Below are 19353 nucleotides of genomic sequence, written 5' to 3'. Positions count from 1 at the left end.
GTGTATAGCAATTATGCTGTGGGCTCTTGTGGAACTATTTTCATTGGCTGAGCAAAACTATCTGTCAATATTGTGTCTAAAACGTATGTTTTCAATGTGAATTTTTAGTTTATTGAACTGTTGTATAAACGCAGTCTTACTGTTATATTTACAGTTTTGTACTGATAAGGTTTCCGATTAAATTGTGCAATATAAATTTAGATTTGACTGTCAAGAACTGCTATGACACGGTTGAAGATCCAAATCCAGCTTTATTGGGGCAATCCAGAATCATAATCCATAAAACAGGCAATAGATCAAAACCCAGGGCAGATAAACCAAAGAGACCACAGGGCTGATAAACATAGGGAAATCTGGGAAACTGGGCAGAAAGTCAAAACCAAAACACAGGCCACCAGAGGGAGAGACACTTACAAGACTTCACAACGAATGAGTCAAAACACAGGCCTTAAAGGAGCCGTATGTAAGATTGTGGCCAAAACTGGTACTGCAATCACTTTCAAATTACTGTAGAGCGGTGTATCCCCTCCCCCTCCTCCCTGACTCGAGGTTGCCAGATAGGCTGCAGGATCCAGCAGGAACGTATACAGGCTGCTACAAGAAGCTTTTTCTATTAATTATGTTTATGCTTCAAATGAGAGATGTTTTGCAAAGTAATTATATATCGCAAAAATGTACTAATGGCGATTAGCCAAATATAATCGTAAAGATGTACGCTTGTATGTGACAGTAAATTGTTAGATCAGTAGCTAGTCTAACCTGTAACAGCAGGTATCTGTCACTAACGTAAGTACAAGCACAAGCCTCTGTCACTGTGTGTAACCGATATCAAAGATACAGCTATTCATTTAGCTGACACTATAAGTGAAAGCGACCAGCTGTATTTTTTTACTTACCCTGCAGTACCAGCCCGTTCTCATTCTTTGGCGTCATACATGTGACGCTTTGTACATTTCGTTGAAATCTTACGCACATGGCATCCTTTAGCATCTATATGAGACGCAGAACCCATGGCGTCATACAGGTGATGCTCGTCTAAATCCAACGCACATGGCATCGTTTAGCGTGAATATGAGACGCAGATCCAAAGGCGTCACAACCGTAACCCTACCCCAGACCGAAACCTACCCATAACAGTGCGTGTTATATTGACGCTAACGGATGCCATGTGCGTAAGATTTCGGCGAAATGTCATATGGCGTCACCTATATGACGCCAAAGGATGAGAATGCGTTAGCAGTACACGTCCATAACGCTACAATATCTGATGTGAAAGATTACATGTCATTCTATTATTTTTAGCTGTAGAACTTCCATGATAAACAACAATTGGCGTGCTAATGTTGTTTTCCTCAGCGTCTCAGCATAATAACAGAGAAACGGGCTCTGATAATGCATTGCTAATGTTAGCAATGACGACTCGCCGTTTTTATTACACAAACCATTCCTTACCTTTTCAAGTCGATGACCCACCTCCTCCATATGAGCTAACGTAACGTTACTTTGCATGAACATGCATAACTTTGTTCGACTGTCATGAATATTTGAAATGTCCATTTACATCAAGTACAAGTTAGCCAAACATAGATGAATCTTAGTTACCTGTCCAGATATTCTACTCCGTTTTCAGCCTTCTTCATCTTTCAAAGGCATCTCCTATACAGATCCTTGTTTTATTTCGGACTTTGTCACGAAGTATTTCGGATTCATATTGAGGTTTTTTTTGGTTTCGCAACGTTAGACATTTTTTTATCCGATTCCGACACGTTTGTAGCTGCAGCTGTGGTAACTAGAGCAGAGCTGGCAACCCGGATGCCGCAACACTACTGACTTCGTGATAGGTAGATAGGTGGAGGGTGGCGCATCAGACCAAAACACAACATGACAACATCAAAATCAGTTGAGGGCTGCAACTTCACTTTTTAAATGACAATACAAAATACAAAAATGACACGGGACAGCCACATTAAATAATAATCTCACCGTCTGTACCGAGTAACAGGTCAGAAAGCTGCATAATGCATTCACTGCGGTTTCATAAACTGTTATTTCAAATCAAATGTTGCTGACTCACAGCATTTATAAATGTTTGTACTATTCATAAGCATGTTGTATAAGCAGATCACAACCTCCTTGAGTCATGCCTTTAAATAAAGTGATTCTGTTTAACACTGACCGGTTTGTGGGGCCTTGTGGCAGTGGGCCAGTGTAACTGGGTGTAAAAACCCAAAGAGAGAGAGGGAGTCAGGCCGTGGCACTGACATTCCTGGCTGTTTTTGCCAGCCGCTGGCCTGGGGCCAGAGCATGCGGTCAGGCCATGTTTACATCTGTCTGGGCTTCAAGCAGCCACAGGTCTCAGAACAGCGCAGTGGATCGAGACAGGGCAGGGAACGACAGCCAGACAGTAAACATCAACCATACGCCGATGAACGTGTTGAAATCCAGCGGCCATGGACGTTGCTCCTCAACTTTTCTGGTTTATTTTTCCTCTGGTTTATTGATTATTTTTTCTGGTTTGAGCTTGCAAACAGATGCAGAACGAATGTGTAAGATTTGTGTTGATGCATGTCATGCGTTAATACCTGGAATTCAGTTGTCTGTGTGTTCGTTAAACAATGGAAGGGGTGGGACCGGGGAAAAAAAGAGGAAAGAGAGAGACAGAAGGAAGGATAATGTGTTATTTGTGTGTTAAAGCAACAGTTCACCAAAAAAAGAAAATTCTACAATTACTTACCCTCATGTTGTTCCGAATCCATATGAAACACAAAAAGAGGAATTTGCAGAATCTTCACACAACTCTTTTATATGTTTTTATGTTTGTCAAGATTTTAAAAAGCCCCATAAAATAGTCCATATGACTATTATTCACATCAAATATGGTGCCTTTTGACATTAATGACACCAATAATCACCACTGGTTCTTGCATGTTTTGTAACATTACATAGTTTTTGATTTTGGGGAAAGACTTTCAGATTTTCATTTTGTTTCTTCACAGATTTCAGAAGTATCTTCTTGGAACATAGCGCAAGTCATATGTTAAGATTCTTTTTGGAGCTTGACGGAAATGGAAAAAAGCTGCATGTAGATTCTTCAAAAATTCTCTTTTTTGTTTAACAACAGCATACGGTTTGCTATGACTCTCAGGGTTTAGGATAAAAGGGAAAGCAGATATAAAATAAAATTAGAATTATTGGAGGTTGAAAAATGATTAAAAAAAAAGTTTGTTCATCTTATTTCCATAGAGACCTGAGGGAAAGCGCAAGAGGAAGCGGAGGGAGGGGGGGGGGGGGGGGGGCAGATGACTAAGATGAGGCGAGGCATCATTTCTTTAGCTTTCTGTGATTCATCTGGGGAAATGATGCCACAGTGGATCAGAAGCCAGAGAATGATAGAAGAGCGGCATGAAGGAAAAAAAATAAACGATTAGAACAAAGCCGCAAACACAAAAGCGAGACTGTCCAAGATTGTGATTCTCTCTCACACCTTTTAACTTTTATTTCTCACTCCATGTTTTTCATTTCTCACTTCTGTGTCACTTGGACTTATTTCTTGCACTTTGTTCACTCAGTGTTTTTTGAAACAAGAAAAAAAACTATATTTTAACACTTGAGTGGTACTTATCCATACAAGAGTTGCCAACATGATGTTTTGGTGTGTGTCACAGTATATTATATATATGTTGCCAAGGTGTTATGGAGGCTCTGTGTCTATTCTGCTCTTAACAGTAGCAAGTGTGTTAAATCTAAAGAACCTTTTCCCGCTGTAGATCATGCGCTCGGCCATCTTTAGAATTTTGTCTTTGAACTTCCGTTTTTGCAGTGGCTCTGTATATTTCTATGGCATCGCTGTCGAAGAGTAATTAGCTGGTGAAGTAGATTTACTTATTGTGAGAGTTAACAAAAGTAATCACAAGCATTGTCATTTTTGAAGAGGATGTCATAAATGCTAGTAGACCGGGAAGATTTTAAAATTTGTGGTTCATCCATAAATCCGTAAGATCTTGCCTTCATGCCGTGGGAATAAAAACCGGAACGCAACCAGTGCAGCGCTGAAAAGGGGCGGAGCTAAGTTCTATAAACAATGGAAAGGTTCCAGAGATGTTAAAGGTTCTTCATGGAACATAGGTCCAGATAAGTGAAGTTCACAACGTGATGAGCAGCTCACCTTGCTCTGGCATCAGCTGTTTTGGCCAACAGCGACACCTGCAGGTAAAGTTACAGCGTGATGCCTCGTCTCTCTTGCCTCCCCTGAGCCCATTGACTTTTTAACTGACACCCTAATTGAGATTGGGTAATTGAGAATGAATGTGGGAAAGTCATATGAGAGGAGGCAATGCCTCCATCGCGCTATGATTGGAAGTGATTGGTAATGAATGATGATTGGATATGATTCAATAAATCCTGCCTTTTGTTTTCGTGCGCGTTCTGCATTCGCGTATCAGTCTGAATGAACAAAAATAAACGCGTTAAGGGGACGACTAATTAAAAAGGAAGTAAACAGCTCAGCCACTAAGATATCACAGCTTTATATAACGTCAAAATCAAACTTGAAATGGCCTGAAAACATGATCATCAGCTGTTGAACTGTGTTTTTTTTAGTGAGTAATCCGCTTGGGGAAATTAAAGATACATCTCCGTGTCTGTGACCAGTGTTTACTGAGCTTGATGACTGATGATCCGAAAATAAGTTCATTATTATTAAGGACAGATGAACATCAGTTCACAAATAAATATTGTTTAAATTGTTACCGACTTTAGTTATTATTTTGGAATAAATGTAAAAATGCTTTAAACACTAAATTGAACAGTTTTTTACTCATTTTTTAATAAATAGAACATTAATAACATTGTTAATGTAAAAATACAAAATAGATTTGTATTTGTTTTTTTTTTATGTAATGTTTATTTAACCAGGAAAATGTGACAACTTTAAGTGTAAAATTTAAAAAATTTGCTTTTTTTTTATAAATAAAGAACAGAGGACTTTTCCTCCTCTTTTCAGAACATCGCTGAATTTACACGAAATTAACTCATTAACTTACATTTGTTTAATGTTAAAATCTTTATTTTTGGCAGATTATTCTTTATACAGATCAGCCCAAAACAACTGACATGCATGTACACTAGCAGTAGAGGGCAATATAATACAGTACTGGAGAAAAAGGTACCTTAGCATGCACAACAAAATCAGTTTACAATATTTTCAACAGCTTTACATGGTCAACATTAAATAGCATTTTGTAACAATGATTTTGAGGCGAGTTAAAATGTTGATCTTAATGTTTGGGTGCGGATGACAAACAGTGATCAACATTACGGCACAGAGATGAAAACATGTGAAACATTGAGATATTAGAAGCAATTTCACTTCCAACACCAGAGGCCAAGTTCTTAAACTAACTGTCACTTCTTCTGAATGTTTGAGAGGTAATGAAGAAAAAGAAAGGCTCTTCAAATCAAAAATACCATTCAACAATCCCTTCTCTCTGTGACCCGTTCTGCATTTCTGCACCACATGCGGGTGAAGAGCGCCTCCTCTGGTGACTTCACTCCATCGACAGCTGCACACTGTCCGACTGCGAATGCTGCTGCTGGTCATATTTACGAGCTGGGAAAACAACATACAACAGGGATTTGAAAATATAACCTTGCAAAACTACGATGACAACCTATTCTCTTCAAGACTGAGTTCATCCTTACATAAGGATGCTGAAGACTAATCTATTAAAAATCTGGATTTTTCAATAGTTTAGGAAATGTTTTTGCAGATCGACTTTCGGGCATAGTTCTCATAATACTCACAATTATGACCAAAAAAAAACGTATGCAGCATGTAGATAATTTTAGCATGATCACATTTGTACATCAGAACAATCAACACATCACAGACTTATCGAAATGTTTAGCTTTCCATTAAAACACATGTACATTGACTGATAGAAAATATACAAATATGTCAAAATGGTCAAGATTGATTTTTAGGAATAAATATAAGATTTTTGATGGAGATTGAGGACCTTTTAAGTTGTTCTTAAAACAAGGTGAAGTTGGAGATGTGCACACCGAAGACTAAGAAAAGAGATGATACTGAATATCAATTTAATGAGAAGTGTTTGTGTTGTTACATAGAAATAAATGTACATGTGTTCAGTTAAAGGCACAATATGTAAGATTTTTGGATTCAAATATCCAAAAAAACATTTAAACAATATTTTGTTGACTTCTGTAGGCTACTTACATTAACAATGTTAAAATCCAGAGAAATCAGCTATTCTAACCAGTGTAACGGCCTGTGTCATTGCGTCGCCTGTCAATGAAGTCATATCTGTGTTACCCTCGATTTACGTAGAAACCAATGAAACACCAAGGACGCTTTAATATATTATGCGTTTTATTAGAAAAGTGAGCAACTGTTTGGATGGATACTTTTATCTATTGAAAACTAATATTACTATAATGATATAGTTCAACACGGAAGTCTTATTGTTTGAATCTCTTGTTTTATTGATTTACCGCGAGTGGCGTGTTTGTACCATGCCTCAGCTACTCTGTCAAGTGGCTAACATAACATAATCAGAAAGAGCTTTATTTGTAGTAAAAATAATACAGCATTTTCTCCACCATACAATATATTTTCAAATGAATTGCATTCCATTTAGAAATACAAGTCATCCAGATTTTATTAATATGAAATTTTAATATAAAATCTAGTTTATTGCAGTTTGCAACAAGTGTCTCATACCAGCCACCGAGCAAACACACAGAATAACATTATAAAATAACTTTCACACACTCAAATGTATTTTAGGAGGAGGTGGATGTTAAACTTTAACTTTAATGGTAATTGTAATCATAAAATATGCGTAAACAACAAAGCGAAAGGAGTGGCAGTGGCATATAAGCATAATAAAAACAGAAATGTTAATGTCCAAGGCTCTCGACTCCGCCTTACTTCATAGCACAGTTATGTTAATAAAACTTTAATACATTAGCTCACCAATGAACACGATTTCTGCCTGAGTCCCATCGGACTGCTTTCCATCGGCTGTGGAGGTGAAGACGACAACTCCCATGATTCCACGCTTATTCACGGCATCATCAAGCTACGCCTTTGTTATTGTTTTGAAAAAGCGACTTCTAGTGGCAAAACTTACATATTGTGCCTTTAACATGTAATACAAATAATGATGATAATGGGGGGAAAAACATGTAGCCAACATAATGATAAACAAATGAAAATTTTTGCAACAAATGCAATTTAATGCAGCATTAGCTGAACTGTGAGAGTACTAGACTTTTTTTATTAGTCCTATTAAAGTGGTGAATAATGAATAATATTCAAATATGTATTTTAAGAAAAATAACTAGAGCAACTGCATGTTGCCAGAAACTATAGCGATTACATACCATGGCAACTTTACGAAAGGACAAGATACATAATTATACAGAGAAAATGAGCCCAACCCACCCAATGAATACATTTCCAGTTGTTGTCTCAGCCGGACTTTCTGCAGACTGTCGTAGAAGTTTGGCTCTGGTGAACTGCCGACTGCTGGTGGAAGCGTGAATATACGCATTATCTTCCTCTTATTTCTTAAAAATAAAAAAAATAAAAAATTAATAATAAAAGAAAGATAAAAAGAGAGAGATATTCTTATTTTAGAGACGTATCGCGCTTTGTTGTAAAATATTTCATCGAGACAGCTTTGACGTGTCATTGTGATCATGTTCACAGGTCAATATATTTGCATGATCGTGCGATAATGAATATGAAAAATAATAAATGGAGACTTACTTTCTGGCGTACATAAGCAGGGCGAAACTGACCAAAATAACCAGCAGGTAAACATTAGTTGCCTCATTCCAGGCTTCATGTACTGAATAATCCAGAGATTCCTCATCTGCCATCGCCCCGTACCCAGGCATAATCACGCGTTTATTAAAATGCAAAATATATTTATATATATATGATATCAAATTGATTGTATCTTATCAGAAAACAGCGACCCCAACAATAACATGTATTTCCGGATAAGCAGAGAGCAGTGCAGAGTAAAGTTCAAAATAAAAGTCCCTGTGCAACTGTTTGACAGGATTTCGACTTTTATCACTAGCTAATCAAACACTGGTCATCGTCTTTATAAATGATCACAGAACATATCGTCAGGACTTCAGTGGTAGTTGGAGAATTAGTTGGTAGTGGCGGAAAATTCAGTTACATAAATAATAGAGCCTGGATCACAATATTATTCTAGTTATAATAATAATTTAATAATAATAACTCTCTTGCTCTTCACGCGCACAGAAATACACTTTTACTTTGACACTGTTTTATGTACTCAGTATCATTACTATGCTTTGCTTCATTTCCTTACGTGAAGCAGGAAGTAAAATGTAAGTCCATAGAATGTTTTCATTAGTCGATCTGCAATGAGGCGTGTCAGAACAAGACTCGCTGATTGGCTACCCATGAGAACACGTGACTGTCTTTCCCCAAAATAAACAATGAGAGCACCATTACATGATAAAGTTTAACAATGTCGTTACGAGGCGCTTTTAAGCTTATTCACCACTCTAATTTTGGGATAATGGTAAGTTTTTTTTCATAAATTAATGAGTTTTCTGAACTGTGACGTAACCAAATATTGTTTTAAAGCTTCAATAATTGTACGCAAACATACCTGCACCTTTATGTCTTTCTGTAATTGCTTGTAATCATAAACACATTTAACGTTATCACTCTGTAGTTGCTGAGCTTGGAAAATGACTTCTTCAAGTTTATTATTATTAGGAATTAATGGATGCAACTATATTAACCAAGCCCTGTCCTTTGCAGTGCTCGGTTTCGCCAGCAAGCAGAGTGTGTGTGAAAATAGCAGCTCCTCACACACGACACAGCAGCAGTTCAGAGGACATCAGTCGCTATCCAGTGCCAAACAAGAAGAACCTGCCATTTGATATTGTGGAACTGATGGAGGAGGTTGAACAGAAGGTTTGGCATCAAATTCACGTTTAAAGGGAGAGCCGATCATCATTTACTCGCCCTAATGACATTTCAAAACCATATGGCTCCCCATGAAGCACAAAATATGATGAAATTTGTGTTTCTTGTGTTCATATACAGGGAGGGTTTTTGCCCAATGTCTTCAAGGTTCTTGCCCATCGTCCTGATGAATTTCGGGCTTTCTTCTCTTATTATAATGCCCTCATGAACAAGGAAAATGGTACGACCTATTATTATTGCTTCATAGTAGCAAGTAGCTCCTTTTTTATTTAAGTAATCCACATCTATTCAGCATATACACTGCCGTTCAAAAGTTTGGGGTCGGTAAGATTTTTAATGTTTTTAAAAGAAGTCTCTTCTGCTAACCAATGCAGCATTTATTTGATTAAAAATACAAAACAAACCCAGTAATATTGTGAAATATTAGTTCAATGTAAAACAGCTGTTTTCTATGTGAATATACAGTAAAGTGTAATTTATTCTTGTGATCAAAACTGAATTTTCAGCATCATTACTCCAGTCTTCAGTGATCCTTCAGAAATCATTCTAATATGATGATTTTATGCTCAAGAAACATTTCTCATTATTATCAATGTTGAAAACAGTTATTTAAATTTTATTTTAGGATTCTTTGATGAATAGAAAGTTAAAAAGAACAGCATTTATCTGAAATAGAATCTTTTGTAACATTACACACTACCGTTCAAAACTTTGGGGTCAGTAAGTATTTTTATTTTATTTTTGGGGGGAAATAAATAAAATAAATCAATACTTTTATTCATGAAGAAGGAATTAAATTGATCAAAAGTGACAGTAAAGACAATTATAATGTTACAAAAGATTCTATTTCAAATAAATGCTGTTGTTTTTAACTTTCTGTTCATCAAATATATATATGTGTATATTTCTTTTTTAATTAGGTTTGAACCGGCGCAAGATTGGGATTTACTTGAGTAAATAGTGTTGCATATAGGAAATTAATTCTGGAAAGTTGTCATGTCCTGTAGTTAAACATGCCATATCATCCATCTAAAAAAAGTTTTTAACAGATTTCGGTAGTTCTTTCATCAATATAACTGGAAACCACATGGAATAATTGTATGATAAAACAAACATTTGTCACAGGCACAGTGAAAATTCAGGATGTGTTTTATGGTACTTTTGTAACAGGTGGCCTGTCGAAAGCGGATCGGGAACTGATCGTTGTTGCGACCAGTGCTCACAATCACTGCTTGTATTGTGTGGTATCCCACAGTGCATTGCACCGCATCTATTCCAAAAAACCCATGCTGGCTGATCAGGTACCTAAAATTTGAACAAAACCAAGTAAAACTGTCAGTGTCCTTTTTCTAAGAATCCTATAAATAATATGTAATGATGTTGAAAACTGAAAAGTGAGAATTGGTAGGCTTATAATGGATTTTACTGGTACTGTCCTGACCCACAGGTTGCAGTTAATTACAGGGTTGCCGATCTGACCTCCCGTGAGAAAGCCATGCTGGACTTTGCTCTGACCGTCTGCAGGAGTGAAACAATAACTGAAGAACATTTTAGCACCCTGGAGGCTCATGGTTTTGACCGAGAGGATATTTGGGACATTTCTGCCATTGCTGCCTTCTTCGCCCTGTCTAACCGCATGGCCCACCTGACTGACATGAGACCTAACACAGAGTTTTACAACATGGGTCGAGTGCCGAGAGACAAAGCAAAAGCCTCTGATGGGCAGGTCAAGGGCGAATAGACTCATATCAGACTTTGGATCAAAGATATAATATTTTACAACATTAAAAAAAAAAACTGTAAAATAATCATTAAGATTGTTAAAATCAGGAAAGAAAACATGTTTCACCCTAAGTGGCTTCTCTTACACTTTCACTGATTTATGCACAATTTTGAGTTTTATTAGTCACATTTATTTCAGTGTTAGTCCTCACAATGATATGGAAACTCTTTTCCGACACATAAATAAAAACGGTAAATGCTCGCAATTCTTGCTATTTCATGTTTATATCTCACAATTCAGACTTTATTTCTCACAATAAATATAAACTCGCAGTTTTGAGGAAAAAAAATCTGATTAGCGAGATATAAACTCGCAATTGCAAGTAGAAAAAGTCACAATTACTTTTTTTATTTGATGGCGGAAACATACTGTACATTAAAAAAGTCCTTGTTTATTTAAATTGGTTAGGCTTTGGTTGATCATTTATTAAAAGGAGAGAGAAGATCTGAATATCCAGTTCCACAAATGCATTCACAAAACATACAGTTGTGAGGACAACGTTTGGAAGGAATTAGCGTGAATGGCTGTCTTATACAGATAATCATCTCATCTATAATGTAGTTCTGTGACCATTTTTACTGCCTTTATTATCTGGGTTACTCTTTATTTCGATAATCCACTTTAAACATTATACTAACTATAAGTAACTTTGCAACTACGTGTCAACTAGCTCTCATTAGAGTATTAGTTCGGGTTAGTAGAATTAGTTGACGTAGTTGTAAAGTTACTTATAGTTAGTAGAATTTTTAAAGTGGACTATCGAAATAATATGACTATCGAAATAATAAAATGTGAATCCTGTTAGTATGTTCTTAAAATAATTCTAGAAGTTAATAAATAATCCATTTATATCTTGATTATATCTCCATTATATCTTGATAAACTGCACAAAAACGTACTTTTTACTTTGTCTATGTACACGTTAAAATCAAATTAAATTTGTTTATAAATATAATGAAAGCTCAAGACTCATACATGTTTCTCATCAATGTGTCGTATATCTTTTACTACACTTTTTACTACACTAAAATTAATTTACTACACAAGAATTTCACTGCAGTCTTGTCTGAGACCATAAGACAAAACCCAGTCCATCATGTGTTTGTTTGTCAAAAATAATTTATTTACATTGTAATATTACAATTATTTACAAATGGTTTACAAACTTATAAATATAAGTTTTGGTTTTCCATTCACCATATTTCAATGCCATAAATAGTGTAAACATCAAATTTCTCCTTTTGTGTCTGAGTTCATCTTCTGGCCTGTAAATCTTCGTACTGTAATTGTAAAACACACTGTATCAAAACCGTGCAGTACAGCAATTACAATAGAGTTGCAAGCAAAAAAGTTTATTCATATGATTTTAATAGTTGTAAACCATTATAAAAGAATGTGTTTATGCAGCAGTGTAATCATAAAAAAGAGGCAGACATGGGAGCTCAGCAACTGTATAGTCAACAGAACAGCGCGAGGACAACAACACAACACAAAAGCCATCGACTGCCGATCGCATGATTCATTACATACCGTAACAGAATGTGCTATAACGTCACAGAGAAAAGACATTGTTGGAATCACTTTCAGAACTTTTTTTTCCAGCTGATGAACGACAAAAACATTGACAGCCAATCAGAATTCACCCTGCAGTGTTTCCCCTACCATTGTTTTGGGGGGGCGCCCCGCCCCCCCAAAACGACCCCCCGCCCCCCCTAAAATGCTGACGAAATCCAGTCATAAAAAAGGAATTTAGTGTATAACGCGGAATTTCACGGAATTTGTAAATTTGAGGAAAAAATAGAAAGCAGTTCAGTACACTTGAAATCAAATCGCGATGTAGACTAGTGTGTGTGAATATTAAAACACAAAGACTATTTAAATACGAATCCTGCATGTTCTGTGTGAATGAATGGTGCCGCCGACGCGCAGTTTCATTTACCACACACACACACACACACACACTGAAGCACGTGTGACGCTTGCGCTATTTTTTGGCCTATATGAAGACACAAACGCATGAACTTCCTCTCCAGGCTCTAGATCCACTCTGAAAGTCACTTCGTAATAGGGTTGGGAACCGAGAACCGGTTCTTATGCAGAACCGGTAGTGTTTTTGGTTCTGATGCGATGTGTGGACGAAGTGCTGGGAGCTTATCCTTTAATAGCGACGTCTCACCACATAAATATTAAAATTGTAATGAATGCACTGTCCCTCGCGCTATTCGTATAACAAGTTAAAAAAAATTGCGTCAGATATCAACGCAGAGAGAGAGAATAAGACAGTAGAGCTGCACCATTAATCTTTAAACGATCTCGATTCAAACACCCACGCGATCTTATTCCTAAATGACAAAAACTTCACACCGGGACATTCAAATCTGTTTGCGCTGTCGCTGACATGAAACATCTAACGTTAGCTTTACTTTCTGTCTTTTCAACAACACAGTATCGATATTTCTGTGTTAAAAATATTCAAATGATCACAGAAGTACTGAGATAAAAGTTTATAGTTCGAGAATAAACACTGATGTTAAAACAGTTAATCACCTTTTGAAAGTCGCTTCAAATAACGAAAATTCGCTTCAGAATTTACAAAATGTATATAATGAGCGATTACATCATGAATGCCTTTTTTCAAAACGTGTTTTTGTCTTATCCTGAATCACTACGGTAAGGCTGTAATAAGCGTTTAGACTCAGACTACTTTACACTGGTCGGTTCGGCACTGCTGCGGAGTAGCCCAGTGCCTGCGTGACTCACTCGCGTCATTGACATAAACATAGAGAAGTAGCTCCGGCTACAATGTTCTTCCGCAAGACGCATGCATTTCTGTTTATTAACTGCTAGAGCACTTTAATCCAGTAAGGAAACAAGTGAAGTTTCACAGAAATCAATCATTCAAACCGATTTTAAAAATATTATGTTTCACCTGTCTGGATCTTACATGTGTGTTCAAGCATATTCTACCCCTTCTGAGAGGGTATTCCACTGCTGGATATACAATAAGATATAGGAGAGGTCCCAAATTATCCTTGAGAATGCAACATTTTTTATTTTCCTTCAGAAAAAAATATTGCTAAATAATATGTTGCATTTGTTGACATTGCCAGTCTGTTAAACTCATTTGACAAGTAGGGCCTATCAGAAATAAAACACAAAAAGGATTGTGTATTTTCCCCGTACTACTATTTGTATTAGTTTTAATAATTTTTATTGAATGGGAACCGGAACCGGAATCGTTTGGCGGAACCGGAATCGGAACCGAAAAATTTCTTACGATTCCCAACCATAGACAGTATGTTCCCAACCCTACTTCGTGATCATTTAACCGCTTCATTTGAGAACAACTATCATCATGACATAAACACACAGAAACTCAAAAGGTCTTCACGGCAACCCGTCAAAATAAAAGTTCGGTTTAACTTGACAGAAATATATTACTGTTGTACATTAGAATTTAGATATGTCCCAATGTAATAATACACTAACACTAATCCAAATAAATTATCATCAAAACTGAAATTTTTAAGGAATAATCCATGTTTTAATTTTAACAGTAAAGCTCATTGTGCAGCAAGTTATTTGACAAAAAGTTTATTTAATTTCACATGATTAAAATTGATGATAAATGATACAATTTTTGTTTTATGTCTTCATTTTATTACCAGAAAAAACACAACACAGAATTAGTGTTAGTGTGAATTAGCGCAGAATTAATTAGTGTGACATTTTTTTCATATATTTTAAAAAAAAGTATTGTTTAATGATTCATAATACATGATTTCAATTAATTAGACATGCTTTTTGATTGCAAAAAAATTACACCACGTATCCGTAACACGCCCGCTCCGCAACACTAGCAGTACACCCCCCCCCCCCCCCCCCCCCCCCTAAAAAAGAATCCTAGGGGAAACACTGCCCTGCTTTAAAGAGCTTGAGCATTTGAAGCGGGAGACGACAAACCTTCAGCGTGCTTGTGTGTTGGTGTGGGCACTTATATAGTTATCATTCTTGGTGTGAACGGGCCTTTTCTCAAAAACGCTCATAATTACCTCGTATGCTGGTGGAGGCGCCCTTGTGACTGGACTGTTGTTTAGTTGAAGTGCGGCTGAGACTTGGTCGTAGGTTGGTGGAGGTGTACTTGGTACTGGACTGTAGTTTGGGGGAGATGCATTGGAAAATGGACCACACATTGGCACAAGTGCTTCTGCTCTTGACATCATGTACAGGACTGAACCAACAGGCTGTGCCATTGCAGACGAGTCCGGCTGGCCCATTAGCACAATGTGGTTGACAGGCAAATCTGTATTCAAATAACTGACCGTGACAGGTCTTGACTAAAAGAGAACAAACATCACATTTATTATACATCTATTTCATCTTATTCGGTTTTTCTCAAGATTAATGTTTTAAGCTTTTGATGGTGTTTACCTTTGGTTTGCAACAACACGGACAGAAGGTTGCGGCAACAGCAAGAGAGAAGATGGAGGTCAGAATATCACATGATAATAGGAGAAAGCAGGACACACCCTGATTGAATAATAAAGACACAGTGATTATAATCGAAAATATGAATACAGTATGAATCAAAAACCACCCAGCAAACAAATTTAGGTTCTGGGAACGTTCTGGGAACGTTAGTTTTTGGTTCCCAGAACGTTCCTAGAACTTTCCCTTAACGTTAGGGGAACGCTCCCGGAACGATTTCCTTACGTTATAAAAATGCCTAAAAATAACCTACATGGAACGTTCATATAACGTTCTTGTTTGGTTCCCAAAAAAATAACCTCATGGGACCATTCGGGAACGTTAGGGGAACGTTCTGTGTTTGCTGGGCAGTTGTCATATCTGAACAGTACAAAGGGTGGATTAGAGTACTGCTTTGTTACACTGTTGTATACTATATCAGAGACACAATATATAAACAATTTCATCTAAGTTTGGAAAAACGAGAATTTACAGTAAATCATTTTAATTGAGACACCCATACAGATACTGTATGTAACCACTTACCCAAATGATATGAAAGTGAGAGTGTAGGGAGAAAGCAGCAACTGCAAAATTCACACAGCTGAGTATTTGGGAGTATTTTACCTATAAAGACAACGATAAATAAATAAAATTAATGCCAATTTATTAAAAAGGTGTGCTACTTCTCAAGGCAGTAAAGTTGACACTTACCAGACGTGGTTTACGTGTGTGTGCAGCCAAGACTGTTAGAGCTCCAATTAAAATGAACTGCAGAATAGAAATGGAACAAAATTCAGTATTTATTCATTGCATAATGTTGTACTGATATTAAAATGATTGACTTACAACAATTGGTGACCAGAGAAGAAAAGGCCTATCATTCCAGATTGTCAAACCAAGTCCTAATATACCTATCAAGATTTCCAACATCTGTGATAGAAAAACATTAGATATAATACCTTTTAATTCATACACACTAAACACAGGCGAGGCAAGGACTTTATTTAACTTTACTTTTACTTTATTTAACCAAAAAAAAAAGCTTAACACAGGAGAGGGTAAAACGCAACAGCTTTACTAACAAACATGAATGTAATAGTTGACAGAGAACTGAGGGCATTAAATACAAAGGTAAAGGAAGATTTAAACAAGATAATGATGACATGCAAGGAAACAAACTAGCACAGGAACCCCGGGAACAAAGAAAAACTCGAACTAAACATAGGAAAATAAGAACATACGAACTAAGAGTAACAAAAAAAAAAACAAGCAGAATGTGAAAAGTGTGTTTTACCCCCAAAGCCATTGGCTGGATTTCCAGGAACTGGGAGACGTCATACTGCTGCTGGTAGACTTCAGTGCTCATCATCACATCAGTGGGTTTTGGCATCTTTAAACAGAGAGAGAGTATCTTTACACATCTTCTCTTTCTAATAAGCCAAAGCCTAGTTCCTAGAAACCAAACGTCTCTGATCACGCTTTCGTTCCTAAAGCTGGGAATCAAGATTTACCTGAAGAGTTGCTTTCCAACAATGTGAAAGAGTCACGAATGTTGACGCGTACAACATTATTCTGTCAATCACACTGACAGCCTTTACTTAACCAGTTTCACGTGTTAAAAGAGTGATGGTCTGAATACCAGCACAGTTGTGATTTAGCCACACTGTTTTTACTTTTATTAAACAGCTCAACAAGTTGATTAAATTGAATATAGACCATCTGCATGTTTAACTTTGGATGCATCTATGACCCAGCCAGGGGTTACCAGATTTGAACTTATTTTACATTAAACCTTGAAAACTTCAAAAGTGTGTTTTGAGTTTTTTGACAATCCAGAGGGCCAAAAGTGCCCATAGTTAATCCAGGGTCAATGCCACAAGTCTAGGTTGGTGCTGGCCCATCCAAACAACACTACAAGAATATACTAATGCTCTGGCTAAATAAACCCTGGCAAAAGAGCCTAGCATATAGTTTATAAAGCGTACATTATTTCGCACCTGTAACGAATCTGCTCGGCTCTCGACAGATAAGATGACATTGACTGAAGTGTATGGCACCTCCGCTGATCAGTGCACGTAATTCATTCACATTGTGCGGATTTGACTCACTTTCTGAGTGATTATTTCTTTCTGCAAAATAAATGGATGACAGGGAAATTAAACCAAAGACTTCCAGTAACAAGCTACTTTTTCGGATGATTAGCAAGTAGCACAACGGTCACAGTTTTAATGTCATATATCATAAATAACAACTCTCAGCTCTCTCTTCATTCTAGCGTATCGGTTCTTCCTAAATGAACTTCTCTCTGTTTTACAAAGCATGGAAAGTCTGATTCATCATAGTGGGTCGGTTCGTCCTAAACAGTCCTCACTCTCAATTGTAACTTTGGAAAATCTAATTAGTTCTGGAAAATCGGTTCGTTCAGACAATTTGTTCTTGTAAATTAACAGATTACAAAAAGATGAATTGATTTGAGTCTCTACATGACATTTAAGGTTTGTTTATAGCCAAATATCACACAGTTAATCAGGAACATTTTTTGTAGTTTACACTTTATTTACACGGGAGTTTACAGTTTAAACAACTACTTTGCCTATATTTTGCTTTGAAAGCAGTTCCAATAAAAGCTGAATCAAATCGAGAACCCCTTACTCTAAGCAACACACAGTAGTGGTGTTTTGTTCCTGAATAAATCAGTATTGATAAAGTAATCACAAAGTAAATGATTCAATAAAAGATGTAGGCTAAACATTGTTGTACCTCACATCTCCAGTTCCTCTGCCAACCCAACACAGTCTTTACAACTATTGAGAATAGTGCTCATATATCATTCTAAAGCCCCTTAAGCAGTATGTAAAGGAAACATTTCTGAGCAAAATAATTAATAAAATTGAGATGCTTGCATGCCTTACCTAATGTTGGTGCTGCTCTTGTCTTTGATATCCCAATTGTCATTTTCATTATCATTCAGAAGGCTTATATCTGTGTGAAAACAGACTCCTCCCTCTCTCCCTCCAGGCAGAGAGTGTAAGTGAAACTCATGCTGCAAACATGCCAGAAACCCAGAAATAGCACAGCACAACACAACAAATATATTTAACATGTTTTTCTCTAAGCTTTTTTTCTCACATCAATTACAATATATCAGTATGCCATCAGTACACCACACCGTTTAATCTGTTGTCATTTTGAAGCATTACAGGATGTTGCAAAAGATCAAAATCTGTAAAAGCAGCACGTTAACAAAAAATATATATGCTATCTTTGCAGGTCAGGAAGTGAATTAAGCTCGGTCTACTTTTATCTTCTCAAACACTGAACTTCACTCTCTCATCAATACCTGATGCTCTCTGGCCTTTGCAGCCCCAAAGACAGAACTCAGCTAATGACATTCAATTCAAGCAGTCTTCATTATTAATCATGGACAGGATATGAAATGCTTAATACACTGAGAAAACAAAACGTGCAAAAAATTTAACTTTTAGGGGAAAACAGCTTGTCACTTGGGCAGTCCAAAGGACAACTTTGTACCTGATTTACCCGCAAAAGTTCATAGTAGTACAGTGTCTAGTTTAGTCATTAAACTCTAGATAGCGCAGACTGATAGGTCATTTACATGCAATCTGCAAGCAATCACATCATTAAACTGATTGGTGATCCTGCAGCCAATGAGATTACTTACTTAACATTTAAATGGTCTGATTCAGTGTTGTGCTGTAGGATAGTCTTTTAGATTTACTCTGAAACCCTCCACCTTCCCCAGCTCCACCTGCCAAGATATATATATATTCAAGTAGCAGCAGCAGCATGCCTAAGGCACTAACCAGATTGGATTTAAACTGTATCGACTGAAGACCCAAGTTTGGTTTGAAGACCAAAAACGTACCAAGCATGATGTTCTCTCGCCATTCCTGGTGTCTAACACACACTCACAGCAATCAGTGCTCGGTCTTATGGCTGTCAGAGCAGAAATGAAATCTGAATCTATCCGTTTGTTTTTCGGTCGTCTCCGGTCGTGTTCATTTGTAAATTGCGTGAGCTTATTTCATCAATCAGATCAAAAGATCTGAAAAGGTCCATACATTTACCAACCCAT

At 36.9% G+C, this 19353-nt stretch overlaps 3 protein-coding genes across 7 annotated transcripts; 1 reads left to right on the top strand and 2 right to left on the bottom strand.

The window, feature by feature from the left end:
• Positions 1-5043: 5043 nt before the first annotated feature.
• Positions 5044-8044, bottom strand: smim19 (small integral membrane protein 19). The gene is made up of 3 exons (XM_077235828.1): positions 7796-8044; positions 7469-7593; positions 5044-5608 (listed from the first exon to the last, which is right to left on the bottom strand). The coding sequence occupies exons 1-3, from the start codon at positions 7924-7926 to the stop codon at positions 5547-5549; spliced, it is 318 nt and encodes a 105-aa protein (XP_077091943.1). The 5' UTR covers positions 7927-8044; the 3' UTR covers positions 5044-5546.
• A 419-nt stretch (positions 8045-8463) lies between these two features.
• LOC143744373 (uncharacterized) lies at positions 8464-11742 on the top strand. Its single transcript, XM_077235827.1, has 5 exons — positions 8464-8591; positions 8837-8992; positions 9125-9224; positions 10175-10305; positions 10452-11742. The coding sequence occupies exons 1-5, from the start codon at positions 8538-8540 to the stop codon at positions 10743-10745; spliced, it is 735 nt and encodes a 244-aa protein (XP_077091942.1). The 5' UTR covers positions 8464-8537; the 3' UTR covers positions 10746-11742.
• Positions 11743-11888: 146 nt separating this feature from the next.
• LOC143744370 (uncharacterized) lies at positions 11889-18210 on the bottom strand. 5 transcript variants are annotated; one of them, XM_077235824.1, is made up of 9 exons: positions 18170-18210; positions 17255-17386; positions 16552-16647; positions 16104-16187; positions 15969-16025; positions 15801-15881; positions 15219-15317; positions 14840-15124; positions 11889-12067 (listed from the first exon to the last, which is right to left on the bottom strand). In XM_077235824.1, exons 3-9 carry the CDS (start codon positions 16645-16647, stop codon positions 12041-12043), a joined length of 729 nt encoding a protein of 242 aa, XP_077091939.1. In that variant the 5' UTR covers positions 17255-17386; positions 18170-18210; the 3' UTR covers positions 11889-12040. The 5 variants fall into 5 exon arrangements, with proteins under 5 accessions (XP_077091939.1, XP_077091936.1, XP_077091938.1 ...); XM_077235821.1 differs by lacking the exon at positions 17255-17386 and having other exon boundaries at positions 11889-12431; positions 14704-15124; XM_077235823.1 differs by lacking the exon at positions 17255-17386.
• Positions 18211-19353: the final 1143 nt, after the last annotated feature.

Source organism: Siphateles boraxobius, unplaced genomic scaffold (assembly GCF_051911475.1).
Source record: "Siphateles boraxobius isolate OS27281-9 unplaced genomic scaffold, OSU_SipBor_1 2, whole genome shotgun sequence".
Taxonomy (NCBI): Eukaryota; Metazoa; Chordata; class Actinopteri; order Cypriniformes; family Leuciscidae; genus Siphateles; species Siphateles boraxobius.
The sequence above is the reverse complement of the archived record's forward strand: the minus strand, read 5'-3'. Positions and strand labels throughout refer to the sequence as shown.

Coding starts and splice junctions, on each gene's coding strand:
- smim19 (XM_077235828.1), bottom strand. CDS start 7,926: ATGCCTGGGTACGGGGCGATGGCAGATGAGGAATCTCTGGATTATTCA. Junction 7,594..7,795: donor CTGCTTATGTACGCCAGAAA/GTAAGTCTCCAT, acceptor TTTATTTTTAAG/AAATAAGAGGAAGATAATGC. Junction 5,609..7,468: donor ACTGGAAATGTATTCATTGG/GTGGGTTGGGCT, acceptor TTGTTTTCCCAG/CTCGTAAATATGACCAGCAG.
- LOC143744373 (XM_077235827.1), top strand. CDS start 8,538: ATGTCGTTACGAGGCGCTTTTAAGCTTATTCACCACTCTAATTTTGGG. Junction 8,592..8,836: donor ACTCTAATTTTGGGATAATG/GTAAGTTTTTTT, acceptor TGTCCTTTGCAG/TGCTCGGTTTCGCCAGCAAG. Junction 9,225..10,174: donor CCTCATGAACAAGGAAAATG/GTACGACCTATT, acceptor CTTTTGTAACAG/GTGGCCTGTCGAAAGCGGAT.
- LOC143744370 (XM_077235821.1), bottom strand. CDS start 16,647: ATGCCAAAACCCACTGATGTGATGATGAGCACTGAAGTCTACCAGCAG. Junction 16,188..16,551: donor TCCAGCCAATGGCTTTGGGG/GTAAAACACACT, acceptor TTTCTATCACAG/ATGTTGGAAATCTTGATAGG. Junction 16,026..16,103: donor TTCTCTGGTCACCAATTGTT/GTAAGTCAATCA, acceptor TCTATTCTGCAG/TTCATTTTAATTGGAGCTCT.